Source organism: Macaca thibetana, chromosome 20 (assembly GCF_024542745.1).
Source record: "Macaca thibetana thibetana isolate TM-01 chromosome 20, ASM2454274v1, whole genome shotgun sequence".
Classification (NCBI taxonomy): domain Eukaryota; kingdom Metazoa; phylum Chordata; class Mammalia; order Primates; family Cercopithecidae; genus Macaca; species Macaca thibetana.
In genome coordinates, this window is record NC_065597.1 from 52,492,871 (window position 1) to 52,509,576 (window position 16,706).

The 16,706-nt window shown below is 43.7% G+C and overlaps 1 protein-coding gene across 2 annotated transcripts in view; it reads right to left on the minus strand.

The window, feature by feature from the left end:
• SLC5A11 (solute carrier family 5 member 11) overlaps positions 1 to 16,706 on the minus strand; it is a 65,819-nt gene that overhangs the window by 37,916 nt on the left and 11,197 nt on the right. For both annotated transcript variants that reach the window (XM_050773827.1, XM_050773828.1), the window contains exons 3-6: positions 14,829 to 14,987; positions 11,270 to 11,341; positions 7,456 to 7,560; positions 5,167 to 5,226 (exon numbers count right to left, since the gene is read on the minus strand). In XM_050773827.1, coding sequence (XP_050629784.1) covers positions 5,167 to 5,226; positions 7,456 to 7,560; positions 11,270 to 11,341; positions 14,829 to 14,963 — 372 coding nt within the window. In that variant the 5' untranslated portion in view covers positions 14,964 to 14,987. The remainder of the gene's footprint in view (positions 1 to 5,166; positions 5,227 to 7,455; positions 7,561 to 11,269; positions 11,342 to 14,828; positions 14,988 to 16,706) is intronic.

Here is a 16,706-nt window from a genome sequence, read left to right on the forward strand (position 1 = left end):
TTTTCTCATCAGTACATGTTTATGTGCAGAAGAACACATTTATAAAAATGCTCACAGCAGTGTTGTCTGTCATAGACCAATACTGGGAGCAACTTGAATGCCCATGAACAACAGAATAGACAAACATATTGGGATGTGAGTCATACTACACGATACCGCATAGCAATGAAAATTAAGACACCAGCTACATGTAACAAAAGAATATTACTCCAAGCTGGGTGCAGTGGCTCACACCTGTAATCCCAACACTTTGGGAGGCTGAGCCGAGTGGATCACCTGAGTTCAAGACCAGCCTGGCCAACATGGGGAAACCCCGTCTCTACTAAAAATACAAAAATTAGTCAGGCGTGGTGGTGGCCGCCTGTAATCCCAGTTACTTGGGAGGTTGAGGCAGAATTGCTTGAACCCAGGAGGCAGATGTTGCGGTGAGCTGAGATCACGCCACTGCGCTCCAGCCTGGGCAGCAGAGCGAGACTCTGCCTCAAAATAAAAGAAAAAAATTACTCCAGTTTTCAATTATCTATAACCCACCCTTCACCAAAAAAAGTAAAATTCAACTATACTGTTCAGGTATGCAGAATTAAAACTGTAAAGAAAAGTAAGGAGGGGCCGTGCGCGGTGGCTCAAGCCTGTAATCCCAGCACTTTGGGAGGCCGAGACGGGTGGATCACGAGGTCAGGAGATCGAGACCATCCTGGCTAACACGGTGAAACCCCGTCTCTACTGAAAAATACAAAAAAGACTAGCCGGGCGAGGTGGCGGGTGCCTGTAGTCCCAGCTACTCTGGAGGCTGAGGCAGGAGAATGGCATGGACCCGGGAGGCGGAGCTTGCAGTGAGCTGAGATCCGGCCACTGCACTCCAGCCTGGGTGACAGAGCGAGACTCCGTCTCAAAAAAAAAAAAAAAAAAAAAAAAAAGAAAAGCAAGGAAATAACTACTTAATAGGAAAGCCAAAGAGAGAGGAAGGCCTTGTGATTTTTCTTTTTTAGAGACAGGGTCTCGCTGTGTCACCCAGGCTGGAGTGCAGTGGTACGATCATAGCTCACTGTAACCCTGATCTCCTAGGTTCAAGCAATCAATCCTCCTGCTTCAGTCTCCCATCCTCTTGCCTCAGCCTCCTGACTAGCTGGGACTAAAGGTACACACCACCAGTCTCAGCTAATTCTTTATTTTAATTGTTTTGGTAGAGATGGGGGTGTCACTATGTTGGCCAGGCTGGTCTCAAACTCCTGGCTTCAAGCAATCCTCCCACCTCAGCCTTCCAAAGAGCTGGGCCTGAGCCACTGTGCCCGGTCAGCATTGTGACTTTCTAAAGGCTTGCAAGAGACATTATATTTCCTTCCTTCCTTCCTTCCTTCCTTCCTTCCTTCCTTCCTTCCTTCCTTCCTTCCTTCCTTCCTTCCTCCCTCCCTCCCTCCCTCCCTTCCTTTCTCCCTTCTTTCCTTCTTCCCCTTTCGTTTCCTTTCCTTTCTCTTCTTTTCTTTTCTTTTCCTTCTGACGGAGTCTTGCTCCGTCACCTAGGCAGGAGTGCAGTGGTGTGATATTGGCTTACTTCACTCTGCCTCCTGGGTTCAATCAATTCTCCCACTTCAGCCTCCCGAGTAGCTGGAACTACAGGCGCCCGCCACCATGCCTGGCTAATTTTTGTATTTTTAGTGGAGACAGGGTTTCACCATGTTGGCCAGGCTGGTCAAACTCCTGACCTCAAGTGATCTGCCTGCCTCAGGCTCCCAAAGTGTTGGGATTACAGGCATGAGCCACCGCACCAGGCTGACATTGTTTTCTGTCTTGATGTGGGTGTTCCTTTAACAATAATCTGTCAGGTTGCATTTTTGTGTTTGGTGTGTGTGTGTGTGTGTGTGTGTGTGTGTTTCATTGCTTTTCTGAGTGCTTATTTCATGTCCTAATAAAAACAAATTGGGTAGCTTTTAAACTTTTCTCAACACTTTGGCATTTATTATCTAGGTTGGGTTTAACCTCTCCTTTGTGTATGTGTAAGATATTGCCCAAAGGATGTGTAGATCCGGGAGATTTTATTTTCTTATTTAACAATAGCTTGTAGATTAGCATGCCTCTATGGACTTCATCCTTTGTCACAGCATGAAGTAGTATAGCCTGGCCATCCAGTTCCCTGTTAATGGACATGGTGGTTGTTCCCAGGTTTTTCTATTACAAACAACTACTGCAGCCATTTCAGATCTCTGCATCTGGCCTGCGCAGTGGCTCGCGCCTGTAATCCCAGCACTTTGGGAGGCTGAGGTGGGTGGATCATGAGGTCAGGAGTTTGAGACCAGCCTGACAAACATGGTGAAACCCCGTCTCTACTAAAGATACAAAAATTAGCCGGGCATGGCGGCGGGTGCCTGTAATCCCAGCTACTTGGGAGGCTGAGGCAGAGAATTGCTTGAACCCGGGAGGTGGAGCTTGCAGTGAGCTGAGATCGTGCCACTGCATTCCAGCCTGAGTGACAAAGCAAGACTCCATTTCAAAACAAACAAACAAAATAAAACAAAAACAACAAACTTTGCATCTTCTCAACCTTAAGCTTCACAAGTTCCTTTCTCACTCTCAGCTGATGACATTATCTTCTGTTTGCCAGAGAAAATGGAAGCCATCAGGTGAGAATGTCTGGCAACCCTAAATATTCACTTACCTGCATCTCTACCATTATATATGCCTTCCCGTAGCAGGCGCTCAATAACTTTCTTGATGCATTGACCCGGAGATCTTCATTTCCAGTCCAGTGTTGTTATACCTCAGATGCTCTGTCTACATGGGAGCTAGCCACAGGGGTCAGGAGCAGACCCAGGCCCCCTGCTCACCAAAGGTCTCGCATTTTACACTTTTGGGATTACCTCCAAGGGAGGTTACTTACCCATATACCCCTGCCCTTAACACAGAATTGCTATTCTCTGTCACTCAGGTTGGACTGCAGTGGAGTGATCATAGCTCACTGCAACTTCCAACTCCTGGGCTCAAGTGTTCCTCCCACTTCAGCCTCCTGAGTAGCTGTGACCACAGGCACTCACCACCAGGCCCAGCTAATTAAAAAAAAAAAAAATTTAGTAGAGATGAGGTCTTGCTATGTTGCCCAGGCTGGTCTTGAAATCCTGGACTCCAGTGATTCTTCCTCCTTGGCCTCCCAAAGTGCAGGAATTACAGGCATGAGCCACTGCACCCAGCCTGAAGGATTTTTAACATGATTTCTGATTCCCAAGCTTTTTTTACTTTGTGCGTGCGTGCGCACGCACGGTGTGTGTGTGTGTTTGAGATAGGGCCTCATTCTGTCCCCCAGACTGAAGTGCTGTGGCACAATTATGGCTCACTGTAGCCTCAACCTACCAGGCTCAAGTGATCCTAATCCTCCTGCCTCAGCCTCCTGAGTATCTGAGACTATAGGTGTGTGTCACCACACCCAGCTAATTCTTGTATTTTTTGTATAGATGGGATTTTTCCATGTTGCCCAGGCTGGTCTCAAACTCCTGGCCTCAAGCAATCCACCCAGCTTGGCCTCTCAGAGTGCTGGGATTACATACATGAGCCACCATGCCCAGCCTACTTTGTGTATTTTTTAACATTTCCATAATAAAAAGCTAAAATCAGTTATTGCTTTATGAACAACACTGTGATATTGTGTGATCTTGCCACGTGCAGTAGAACATCTAGAACAGAATTAAGAAAGTATGAATGATGCAATGCTGCCAGTGAGATCATAGATGATTTTTCAAAAACTGCTTTTCAGGCCAGGCATGGTGGCTCACGCCTGTAATTCCAGCACTTTGGGAGGCTGAGGCAGGTGGATCACAAGGTCAGGTGTTCGAGACTAGCCTGGCCAACATGGTGAAACCCCTGTCTCTACTAAAAATACAAAAATTAGCTGGGCATGGTGGTGGGCACCTGTAATCCCAGCTACTTGGGAGGCTGAGGCAGGAGAATTGCTTGAAACCAGGAGGCAGAGGTTTGCAGTGAGCTGAGGTCTCGCCATTGCACTCCAGCCTGGGCAAAAGCAAAACTCTGTTTAAAAAAAAAAAACCCACCAAAAATGCTTTCAAAGAGTCAAAAGCAGCATTATTTTGTAACTAAAATGTTGACATTTTGTACCAGACAGAAATAGCTCAATTATTATAGTTTTGTGTGCAAAGAAAGAAAAAAAAAGTCACTGAATTATATATATGATTTTTAAATATATATATTTAAATATATATATTTAAATATATATATTTAAATATATATATGATTTAAATATATATACACACACACACACACACACACACACACATACAGGCTGGAGTGCAGTGGCGTGATCTCAGCTCACTGCATCCTCTGCCTCCTGGTCTCAAGCAATTCTCATGGCTTCTCAGCCTCCTGAGTAGCTGGGATTATGGGTGCATACCACCATACCTGGCTAATTTTGTATTTTTTTAGTAGAGACAGGTTTTCACTATGTTGCCCAGCCTGGTCTCGAACTCCTAGCCTCAAGCCTGCCTTGGCCTCCCAAAGTGCTGGGATTACAGGCATGAGCTATATACTTTCATTTTTATTTTTATTTTTTAGTAGAAAGCAGAAACATAGGCTGGGCATGGTGGCTTATGCCTGTAATTCCAGCTACTCAGACTGGGAGGCTGAGGTGTGCAGATCACTTGAGCCCAGGAGTTCAAGACCAGCCTGGGTAACGTGGTGGAGTTTTTGTATTTTCTACTAGAAAAAAAAAAAAAATACAAAAATTAGCTGGGTGAGGTGGCGTGTGTCTGTGGTCCTAGCTGCTGGGGAGCCAAGATTGCACCACTGCATTCCATCCTGGGGACAGAGCCAGACCCTCTCTCAAAAAAATATAGCAGAAACATATTGTGATTTCAGCACTTAAAAGAGATCGTGAGCTTTACATTTGTGTTTTGGGTATTTAAAATTTGGGGGCCCATAGTTTTTCCAACCTCCAAATGCCCTCTGTGTGCCTTGGATGTTGGTTACTGGCAGGAAGTGCTACGGACCGGGTTTCTCATTGTCTCACCCGTGGATCATCCCTCCCCTTTACTGGGGCCTTTGAGTGGCAGTCTGATGGATGACCATGGGCAGGATGGACGGATGGCGGGATGAGGGAGGGACTGCAGGGCTGAGATTCCCAAAGCATCTTTCAATTCTACAGCATGCCAATGCTCCCCGACTCACCTGACCAGCAATGTAGATGGGGAGGAAGATCCAGGCCAACATCAGCACAGAAAACAAGCCCTGCTCAAGAAAACACAGTCAGGACTTGGCCCGCAGCTCACAACAAGGTACCTATTTGGATTTCCCTCTGCACCCTGAAGCAGCCTGGCCTGAACTCCACCTCTGGTGTAGTCTCTTACTTGCTGAGTGGTTCACCTGTGCTGACCTTCATATTTCCGTTTTTAACATGGGGAACGGATTCAGGAAGGAAGAGGAGAGTGGAAAAAGAAGCCTTTTGCGATGCTTCCTAGTTCTGTGTCTCCTAAACATCATGTCATCGCTTCATTGTGCCCCCTCCCTTCCTTGGCAGTGATTACAACAAGGCTGTGATAGCAGGCAGACCTAGGTTCAAAGACCGACCACAAGAGTTAACACAGGTCTCCAAGACTCATTTTTCTCACCTGGAAAATGGGCATATCAGTGCCTTTCTAGGTGGTTGCAAGGAAATCAGCGAGATGATACTTAATGAGTACTGTATGCCAGGCACCTCTCTGCACCCTTTACAAGCATTAATTCATTTGACCCTCATAATGATTCTACATGGCAGGTACCATTAATATGCCTGTTATGTACATGAGGCCCAGAGAGGTTAAGAAACTTGCCCAGCTGAGTGCGGTGAGTCACGCCTGTAATCCCAGCACTTTGGCAGGCAGAAACCAGCAGATCACTTGCACCCAGGAGTTCAAGACCAACCTGGGCAGCACAGTGAAATTCCCATCTCTACAACAAAAAATATGAAAATTAGCTAGGCATGGTGGCGTGCACCTGTGGTCCCAGCTATTTGGGAGGCTGAAGGGGAAGATGGTTTGAGCCTGGGAGGTGGAGGTTGCAGTGAGCTGTGACCACACCACTGCACTCCAGCTTGGGCGACAGAGCGAGACCCTGTCTCAAACAAAAACAAAAACAAAAACAAAACAAAAAACCACTTGCCACCCAAGATCACACAAAAAGCCACTTGCCTCTGAAGTTTATAAGAGTTGGAGCAAGAATGTAAACCTAGGCAGTGTGGGTCCAATCTGTAAATGAATCCTATAATGGGATAGTGTATGTAACATATCTCTGTTCCTGGCATAGAATAAGCATCCAAAAAATATTGGACATTATGAAGGCAATGATCATTATTAATAATCCCCTCCCTGCCCTGACCCCAGTAAAAATCATATCCCAAATGAGCCCTGCTATATAGGAGAGTGTATCTTATCTCTTGGGTATCCCAGAGGTAGCCAAAAAAGTCAAAAACTACTAAACTGTAAAATTTTTGCGATGGTTGATTGATGTCTAAAGTACACAGAAATACGCTTCAGTCTCCACGATACCTTCTTTCTTCTGCATCTCTAGGAGAGGAATTCTGAGCCCTCCTCTTCACACACCATTTTTTTTTAAATTTATTTTTTAAGACATAGTCTCACTCTGTCACCCAGGCTGGAGCGTAGGGTCACGATCTTACCTCATCGCAACCTCCATCTCCCAGGTTCAAGTGATTCTCCTGACTCAGCCTCCTGAGTAGCTAGGATTACAGGCGTGCACCACCAAGCCTTGCTAATTTTTGTATTTTTAGTAGAGATGGGGTCTCACCATGTTGGCCAGGTTGGTCTCAAACTCCTGACCTCAAATGATCCACCCACCTCGGCCTCCCAAAGTGCTGGGATTACAGGCCTGAGTCATCGTGCCCAACCCACTATTTTTGGGGGGTTTTTTGGAGTTTGTTTGTTTTGTTTTGTTTTTTTTTTTTGGTTTTTTTTTTTTTTTTTGAGACGGAGTCTCACTCCTCTTCTTCTTCTTCTTCTTCTTCTTCTTCTTCTTCTTCTTCTTCTTCTTCTTCTTCTTCTTCCTCCCTCCTCCTCCTCCTCCTCCTCCTCCTCCTCCTCTTCTTCTTCTTTTTCCTTTTTTGAGGCAGAGTCTCACTCTGTCACCCAGGCTGGGGTGCAGTGGCACGATCTCGGCTCAGGCCATTCTCTGGCCTCAGCCTCCTGAGTAGCTGGGACTACAGGTGCCCGCCACCACGCCAGGCTAATTTATTGTATTTTTAGTAGAGACGGGGTTTCCCCATGTTAGCCAGGATGATCTTGATCTCCTGACCTTGTGATCTGCCTGCCTTGCCTCCCAAAGTTCTGGGATTACAGGTGTGAGCCACGACGCCCGGCCCCACCATTCTATTTTTAAAGTGCGGGGCATTCATACAACTTGCCCCTGAGATCTACCTATTAGGTAGAGGTAAGATGTCATCTATGCCCTGAGTAAAATACTTACATTAAGCTCATAAGCTGATACAGAAAGGCCCGTAGCAGCACCTGACCCTGCCAGGCCAATGAAATGTCCACTTCCAACATTGCTGGCAAACAAGGATGCACCCACCTGTGGGAAGATGGAGGGGTCAGATGTTGGAGACAAAGTCGAGGGTACCTGCTCACCACCCCCGATTCTTTCCATGCTCCAAAGGGACAGAGAAGAGAAGTGGAGGAAGGCAGGGCTACCCCTAGCCTATCTGGCATTTTCGTTTACATTAGAATGAGATTCTCCTTTCCCAAGACTCTTACTTGGTCAGAGCCCACCTGTCAGAGATTGGTAGAATAAATATTCATGTCTACAGGGCCTAAAATGCAGATTGCCCCCTCTAGGGTTGTGCAGTGCACAACTTTAACAACTGTACCCAGCATCCCTGCGGGGGTCGGGGGTCAGGAAAGAAGATGAGAGGTAATGTAGAAAGTGATTCATGATGAGAATCAGGGAGCCTTTTTAACTGCCCAGATCTGCTTCTAACTTAGCAAAGTAGATAGTCCTCCTGGTACAGCACTAAATGGCTAGTGATGTACTTGATGATGCCAATCCCTGGTCTCCCTGGTCTCAACTGATTGGACAAGCCTGGGTACCTGGCCCAAGCTGGGCAAATTATCTTCTCTTTCCTGGGAATTTGAAACAAGGACACCATCTCTGCTGGTCCCTTGGACTGGGGATGTTGAACCAGGGGGGGTATGTGTGTGATGGGGGTGAGGGAGTGGTGTGGAGGCATGTTTCACCATGTGCCAGTCATCACTGCCAGTTCAGAGAGAGAGGAGAATGGAGTCCTGCACAGAAAGGCAGGCCCAGCTGGGCACTCTGGCTCACGTTTGTAATCCCAGCACTTTGGGACGCCGAGGCAGGCGGATCGCTTGAGGTCAGCAGTTTGAGACCAGCCTGGCCAACACGGTGAAACCCCGTCTCTACTAAAAATATAAAAGTTAGCCAAGCGTGGTGGTACATGCCTATAATCCCAGCTACTCAGGAGGCCGAGGCAGGAGTATCGCTTGAGCTGGGGAGGTGGAGGTTGCAATGAGCCGAGATTGCGCCACTGCACTCCAGCCTGGACAACAGAGACTCCGCCTCAAAAAAAAAAAAGAAAAAAAAAAAGGCAGATCCAGTGAGGAGGGGAAAGGAGGGAGCAAGAAGAAAAAGAGGAGGAGGAGGAAGGAAAGGAGGAGGAGAAGGGTGAAGGAAGAGAAGAGAGGAGAGAGAATTGTGAAAGAGCCATTTTGCCTCCTTATTGACTTTCCTATCAAATTCTTACCAAATTCTGTTTCATGGATCTACATGTTTATCCTTCTGTCAATATCACACTCTTTTGATTACTATAGCTTTGACTCCATCTCAAAATAATAATGATAATAATAATAATAATATCTATCTCTTTTTTTTTTTTTTTTTGAGACAGAGGCTCGCTCTGTCACTCAGATTGGAGTGCAGTGGCGCTATCTTGGCTCAATGCAAGCTCCGCCTCCCAGGTTCATGCCATTCTGTTGCCTCAGCCTCCCGAGTAGCTGGAACTACAGGCGCCCGCCACCATGCCTGGCTAATTTTTTGTATTTTAGTAGAGATGGAGTTTCACCGTGTTAGCCAGGATGGTCTCAATCTCCTGACCTCGTGATCTGCCTGCCTTGGCCTCCGAAAGTGCTGGGATTACAAGGTGTGAGCCACCACGCCTGGCCAATAATATCTATCTCTTTAATGATATATTCTGTTTGGTTAAACATTGTTCTCATACTTTTCTTTAGTTTTTAAGACATGGCTTTTTTGTGTGGTTTTTGGATATACATAAAATTGCTGATTTAAGGCCTTTGTTTAGTGAATATAACATCTGGTCTTTTTCAGGGACACTTTCTATTGACTGCTCCCCCCACCTCCATGTATGGACCATAATTTCTTGGGCTTTTTGCATGTCTTATAATTTTTTGTTAAAGGTGGACATTTAAAATAATGTCACTGGTAACTCTAGAAATCTGATCATTCCTGACTCTTCAGGGTTTATTGTTGTTTCTTCTATTCATTCCTGCTGTTGTTGCTGCTTCTATTGTTTGTTTCATGACTTTCTTAAGTTAAGTTTATAAAGTCTGAATTCTTTGTCACGTGTGTCCACCAAAATCTATGCTCAGTTTATTGGGCAGCTAGTGACTGAACAGACATTTTCTTAAATCCCTGAAACCAGTAATTTTTCCAGTCTTTGCAATTCTTCCAGCTTATAACTCTGCCTTAGCCTTCACTTCCTGCTGGTGCAGAGCCTCAAGGTCAGCCAGAAGCAGGAGCTTAGGGCTTTCTTGGGTCTTTCCTGAGCATGTGTGTGGTCCTGTGCACATGGCCTTCTAGATTCCCAGAAATATGTCTGAGCTTTTCAAAGCACCCTATGTGCATCTCACTTCCCAGCTTTTCTATTGAAGTTATTTTATTAGAATATTATTTGCCAAACTGTTATTGCCACAGCTGCAATGTTAAACAATTGCCACTGATTGTTTTTCTACAAATGTGTCTAGGGAAAAGGCTATTCACACTGACCTTACCTTCTAGGTAAGGTCAAACAAAGATGAGCCTAGCAGGTGGGGCTTTCCAGGAAACTAAATGACAGGTAAAATAGTGACCTTTTTTTGAGAATGGAGTTTGAAGGAGTTCTAACCCCGTTCTGACCTCTTCAGTTGCTTCTAGGCTGGTGGTTCCCAAGGCTACTACTACACAGCTAAAGAGAGAGAGATGGAAACAGGGCCAAAGCTCACTGTTTTTTTCCTGAGATCCAGCTGTTTTTCTTGAATAAATGCTTCCTGAATTATTGCAGCATGTGGTTAATCTCCAGAGTTCTAAAAAAGTTGATTTTGACAATTTTCTTTTTTTCTTTTTTTGCTTCGGTTCTCATTACTTTTATGGAGGAGAGAATTTTTGAAGCTCTTTACTCTGCCTTTCCCAATGACACCATTGAAATGTGACTTTTCCACTTGGCCCGTATAGAAACGGGTCTGGCCTGTAATTTACTTTAACCAACAGAATGTAGTAGAAGTGACACTGTATGACTTCCAGGCCAAGACCTTAACAGCCTAGTAGCTTTCATTTTTGCCCTCTTGAAATTCAGCTACCTGGTTAAAACAAAACAAAACAAAAAAAACAGCAAGAAAAACCACAAAACCCTGGGCTAGGCCACTGAATGACGAAAGAGAATAGGGAGAAAGTGAGGTCCCAGTATTCCAGTGATCCCTGCCAAAGTCCCCCAAATGTGGATGAAGCCATCTTGGACTTCTATCTAGCCTAGTCACCAACTAAATGCAACTGCATGAATGAGTCCAGGGGAGAAAAGCACATTTTTTAATTTTATTTTTATGATTCCCTGCTTTCCTGTGTAGAGCAAATGATACTGGTTTTCTGTTTAAGGTTGTGATTATATATATTTACATATTTATTATATATTATATAATATATAAATTATATTTAATATTATAACTATAAATTACATATAATATATAGTTATATATAGTATATAACTATATAATAAATAAATTATATATTATATATATTATATATTATAAAAATATTATATTTATATAAATATTTATTTTTAAAACCTAACTCCAGATTTTTCCCTTAGGTGAGCTGATGAATTTTTTTGTTGTTGTTTAAACAAATTTGAGCTGGAGCTAAGCCTTCTCTAGTTTAGACAATGACTTCCAAACAACATGAGATCAGAGAGTCCTGCGAGATCAAAGGCTGGACAGAATCCCAGCACTTAAAGATTCTTTAAGAAGTGACTTTAATTGAACCAAAGACCACTTACTGGCCACCACACCATGTCTCCTCCAGCCAGGAAGTAACCTTTCACTGTGTCTCTTTTGGTCTTCACCGTGGACTACAAAAAAGAAGAGAGGTGGGTGAGGGAAGACATTAGCAATCAGAGGCATCTCAAAATGGCCAAGGCCAGGGATTGCAAACTGGGAGTCCTAAAGGCCAGATTTGGATATATTTCTGGGAGATCAAATATATTTTGTTTCTCCCACAGTTTTGGAGAAAATTTTAATTTTGGTGTTTTTAGAGGAGACATAAACTCTTCAGGTCAACACAGCTCCTACCACTTGTTGCTACAAACATTTATTTTATGATAACCTAGACATTTGAGTCTTAGGCTCATGGCTTGTCTATGATATTTTATAACTGATACCATTTATTGAGTGTTTACTATGTGCCAGACGCTGTGCCAAGCACTTTATATGCATCACCTCATTTAATCCTTACCAACCCCTATGAGGTTGGTGTCATTAGGCCAATCTGATAAAAGAAGAAACTGAGGCTCATGTCTCAGTCTGTTTTATACTGCTATAACAAAATACCCAAAATTTTAAACAACAGAAATTTGTTTCTTACAATTCTGGAGACTGGGAAGTCCAAGATCAAGGCACCGAGAGGTTTGGTGTCTGGTGAGGGGTAAAACTAGTTCCCTTGAGCTTCTTTTTTTTTTTTGAGACGGAGTCTTGCTCTGTCGCCCAGGCTGGAGTGCAGTGGCCAGATCTCAGCTCACTGCAAGCTCCGCCTCCCGGGTTCCCGCCATTCTCCTGCCTCAGCCTCCCGAGTAGCTGGGACCACAGGCGCCGCCACCTCGCCCGGCTAATTTTTTGTGTTTTTAGTAGAGACGGGGTTTCGCCGTGTTAGCCAGGATGGAGCTTCTTTAATAAAGTCTCTAATCCCATTCGTGAGGGCTCAGTTCTTATGACTTAATCACCCTAGAAAGACCCCATCTGTTAATACCATCACATTGGTGATTAACTTTCTTTTTTTCTTTCCTTTTCTTTCTTTCTTTCTTTCTTTCTTTCTTTCTTTCTTTCTTTCTTTCTTTCTTTCTTTCTTTCTTTCTTTCTGCCTTTCTTTCTGCCTTTCTTTCTTTCTTCCTTCCTTCCATTCTTTCTTTCTTTCTGCCTTTCTTTCTTTTTTCTTTCTTTCTTTCTTCTTCCCCTCCTTTCCCTTCCCTTTTCCTTCCTTCCTCCCTTCCTTCCTTCCTCTCTCTTTCTCTTTTCTCTTCTTTCTTTCTTTCATTTTTTTCTTCTTTTTCTTTCTTTTTCCTTTCCCTTCCCTTCCCTTCTCTTGCCTTTCTTTCTTTCTCTCTTTGTCTCTTTCTCTCCCTTCCTTCCTTTCCTTCCTTCCTTCCTTCCTTCCTTCCTTCCTTCCTTCCTTCCTTCCTTCCTTCCTTCCTTCCTTCCTTCCTTCGACTGTCTCTCACTCTGTTACCCAGGTTGGAGTGTAGTGGCATGATCATGGCTCACTGTAACTTTGAACTCCTAGGCACAAGCAGTCCTCCTGGCTCAGCCTTCCAAGTATCTGGGACTACAGGCATGTGCCACCATGCTCAACTAATTTTTGTGTTTTTTGTAGAGATGGTATCTCACTATGTTGCCAGGCTGGTCTTGAACTCAGTTCAAGCGATCTGCTCACTTCGGCCTCCCAAAGTGCTGGGATTACAGGTGTGAGCCACTGCGCCTGACCTTTTATCTCAAAGTTGTTAATATCCTTAATACAAAAAGAGCTCCTGGAAATTGACAAGAAAAAGAAGAACCTAATAGGAATAAGGCAAACGATATGAAGCCATAGTTCACATAAAGAAAATATATGGTGTTTAAACATATGTTATGGGGCCCAGCCTCATTAATCTCTCATTTATCTCTCATATAAGATAAATGCATATTAACAATACTTTGAGATATTATTTTTCCTAGCCTGACAAAAATGAGTTTGGCAATACACTGTTGGTGAGAATGCGACAAAACAGACTTCCTCATCATTTCTGATGTGTACACCTAAGGAGTGCAATTTGACACAAACTAGTATAATACCAATGCGTATATTCTTTAACCTGGCAATTTTGCTGCAGGGAATTTGTCTTATAGCTACACTCCCAAATAGTGTACAGAGTTTATTTATTTATTTACTTATTTTGTTTGTTTTTGAGACAGATTTTCACTCTTGTTGCCCAAGCTGGAGTGCAATGGCGTGATCTCGGCTCACCACAACCTCCGCCTCCCAGGTTCAAGTGATTCTCCTGCCTTAGCCTCCTGAGTAGCTGGAACACAGGCACCCACCACGATGCCCAGTTAATTTTTGCATTTTTCATAGAGATGGGGTTTCACCATGTCGGCCAGGCTGGTCTCAAATTCCTGGCCTCAAGTGATACGCCCGCCTTGGCCTCCCAAAGTGCTGGGATTACAGGCATGAGCCAGCGTGCCCGGCCAGGGTTTGTTTATTATAGTATAGTTTATTATAGTAAGAGATTGGAAACAATCCAAATGACCCTCAGCCTGAGACTAGTTAAATAAATTACAGCACAATCATCTAAGGAAAATATTGTGCAACTTTTAAGAAGATAAGGAATGTCTATGTGCTAATGTGAAAACATATCTAAAAGATACTGAGAAGTGAAAAATAACAAGTTAAAAAACAGTATAAGCAACCTTCTGTTTAAGAAAGAGGGAAATATACATATTAAAATTTGCTTGGATTTGCATAAAGACACTTGAACAATATGCTAATGTACTAACAAACTAATAATACTGGTTACCTGTGGAGAGAAGGCTAATATTGAGACTTTTCATCACTTCTCATAAGTGATTTTTATTTTTGAACCATGTGATTGTATTGCCTTTAAAATTTTTCTTTAGAGTAAAAAAAAAAAGTTGGGCTGTTTGTAATCCCAGCACTTTGAGAGGCTGAGATGGAAGAACTGCTTGAGCCCAGGAATTTGAGACCAGCCTGGGCAAGATACCGAGACCCCATTTCTACAAAAAAAAAAAAAAATTAAAAATTAACTACCTGGCAGCTGAGGTAAGAAGATCACTTGAGCCCAAGAAGTTGAGGCCACAGTGAGCTATGATTGCCACCACTGTATTCTAGTACCCTGGGCAACAGAGGGAGATCCCATCTCAAAAAACAAAAAAACAAAAACAAAAACAAAACGAAAAACGAAAAACAAAAACAAAAACAAAACCATGAGCTTCAAAATAAGGGAGACAGGGATTCCAACCCCAGATCTCCTAACTTACTTACAGGATGAGGATCTTAAATTATTTGGGCCTCTGTTTCCTTATCTGTAAAATGGATATTGTAATAGCATCTTTCTCACAGGGCACTGTGAAAATTACATGAGAAACGTAAGTGAAAATGCTTAACACAGTGTCTGACAATAGTCCACACCTAATGCATGTTTAAAATTTTTCTGATTACTCTATAACCTTGTGTTAGTTTCTTCCTCTCACAGTCAGTATCTTAGCTCCAAAACGATGAGGTTAACTCCAGACCTCTAAATAGACATTTCCTTCTCTCTTCATCCCCCATCCCCCAGTGGCCTGGCTTACCCATAGTCCAACAGCCAGGACAAAGAGGAAGTACAGAACCAGCACCGCGATGTCCCCGGGCTCCAAGCCGTTCTGGGGAAATGCATCCAGGAGATCTGTCTGCGGAGGCTGAGGCCTGCTGGTGCCGCTCTCCATGGTCCTGAACGAGACCTCAGGATCCTGAGAAAGGGTAAATGCCAGTCAGATGCCAGATCCTAGCATCATTCTTATCACCCTTTCTGTAGCTACCTCCCTAGGCCATCCATGAAAGAGAACCCACATGGAGGGATGTGTGGTGGAGACAGATCTTCAGGGAAGACACATCCATCCATCCATCCACTCATTCATTCATTCAACACATATTCATAATGAAGTCACATCAAATCTGCAGTCAATTTTGTCACTCACTTGGCAAAATAGAAAGAAGCATAAACAATTGAAATAGTACAGGTGATTTCAGCATCCTCTTCCACTTAGCAAGCACGTGTCCCAGAGTGAGAGAAAAATGAGACTCCTGATTCAGTCTCCACTTCTGTGGTACCTCACAGCTGGCTGAGAGTCAAGTCAATAATTTTGTCTGAGGCTCAGCCAGACACCACAATCTTGTTCCAATGCTATATATACCCATGAAATTTAATATATTTAATAAACAACCACATTGCATCTACTATATCCTGGGCATCATTCTAAGTGTTTACTAACCTGCAAAGTGGGCACTATTATTATCATTCCCATTTTACAGATGGTGAAGTTGAGACACAGAGACACAGAAAAGTTAAGTAAGTGCCCAAGGTCAAAAAGCTGAGATTTGAACTCAACAATCTTGCTCCAGACTCCATGCTTTGAACCATGAATCTAAGTTGTTTTCTCAGTGCCCTGCAAATCCATGGGCAATTTAAGGGATTCTTGTGGTAGACAGACAAATGGCCCCCAAAGATGCTTACCTCTAATCCCCAGAACCTGTGAATATGTTGTTACATATCAAAGGACAATTAAGTTTGCAGATAAAATTAAAGTTAGTAGTCAAATCACTTAAAATAGGGAGATGCCTAGCTGCAGCTAACCTGAAAATAGGGAGATGCCTGGATTAACTGGGTGGGCCTCATGTAATCACAGAAAAGATAGAATCAGAAGAGATAGCCACAGAGATGACAGCAGGAGAAGGATTTCACTTAATGTTGGTAGATTTGAAGATGGGGTAATGGGGCTACAAGCCAAGGAGTGCAGGTGGCTTCTAGGAACTGGAAAAGGCAAATTAACAGATTCTTCCTTAGACCATTCAGAAGGAATTCAGTCCTGCTGACACCTTGATTTTAGCCCAGTAAGACCCATTTAGAACTTCTGACCTCTATAACTGTAAGATCATAAATTTATGTTGTTTTAGCCACTAAGTTCATGGTAATTTGTTAAAGCAGCAGTCAGAAACTAATAAAATTTCCAAGGGTGATTTTTGACCACGAGTGATTAGGGCATTGACTTATTCCTGTGTTAAGATGCACCTCCACTCTCTGTCAGCCTTTGGGTGTTCAGGAATGAAAATACTTGATCCCTGCCCTCTTGCGATGCATAACCCAGTGATGGGACAAAGCCACCCATGGACAGCACAACGTGATGTTTCATAGAGTGTAGGTTCATGGGGAGAGATGTTAAGAATTCAGGCTCAGAAGCTGTACAGCTTGGCTGGGCTCAGTGGCTCATGCCTGTAATACCAGCACTTTGGGAGGCCGAGGTGAGTGGATCACATGAGGCCAGGGGTTCAAGGCCAACCTGGGCAAAATGGTGGGACCTTGTCTCTATTAAAAATACAAAAATTAGCTGGGTGTGGTGGCGCATGCCTGTAGTCCTAGCTACTCGGGAGGCTGACGCATGAGACTCGCTTGAATCTGGGAGGTGGAGGTT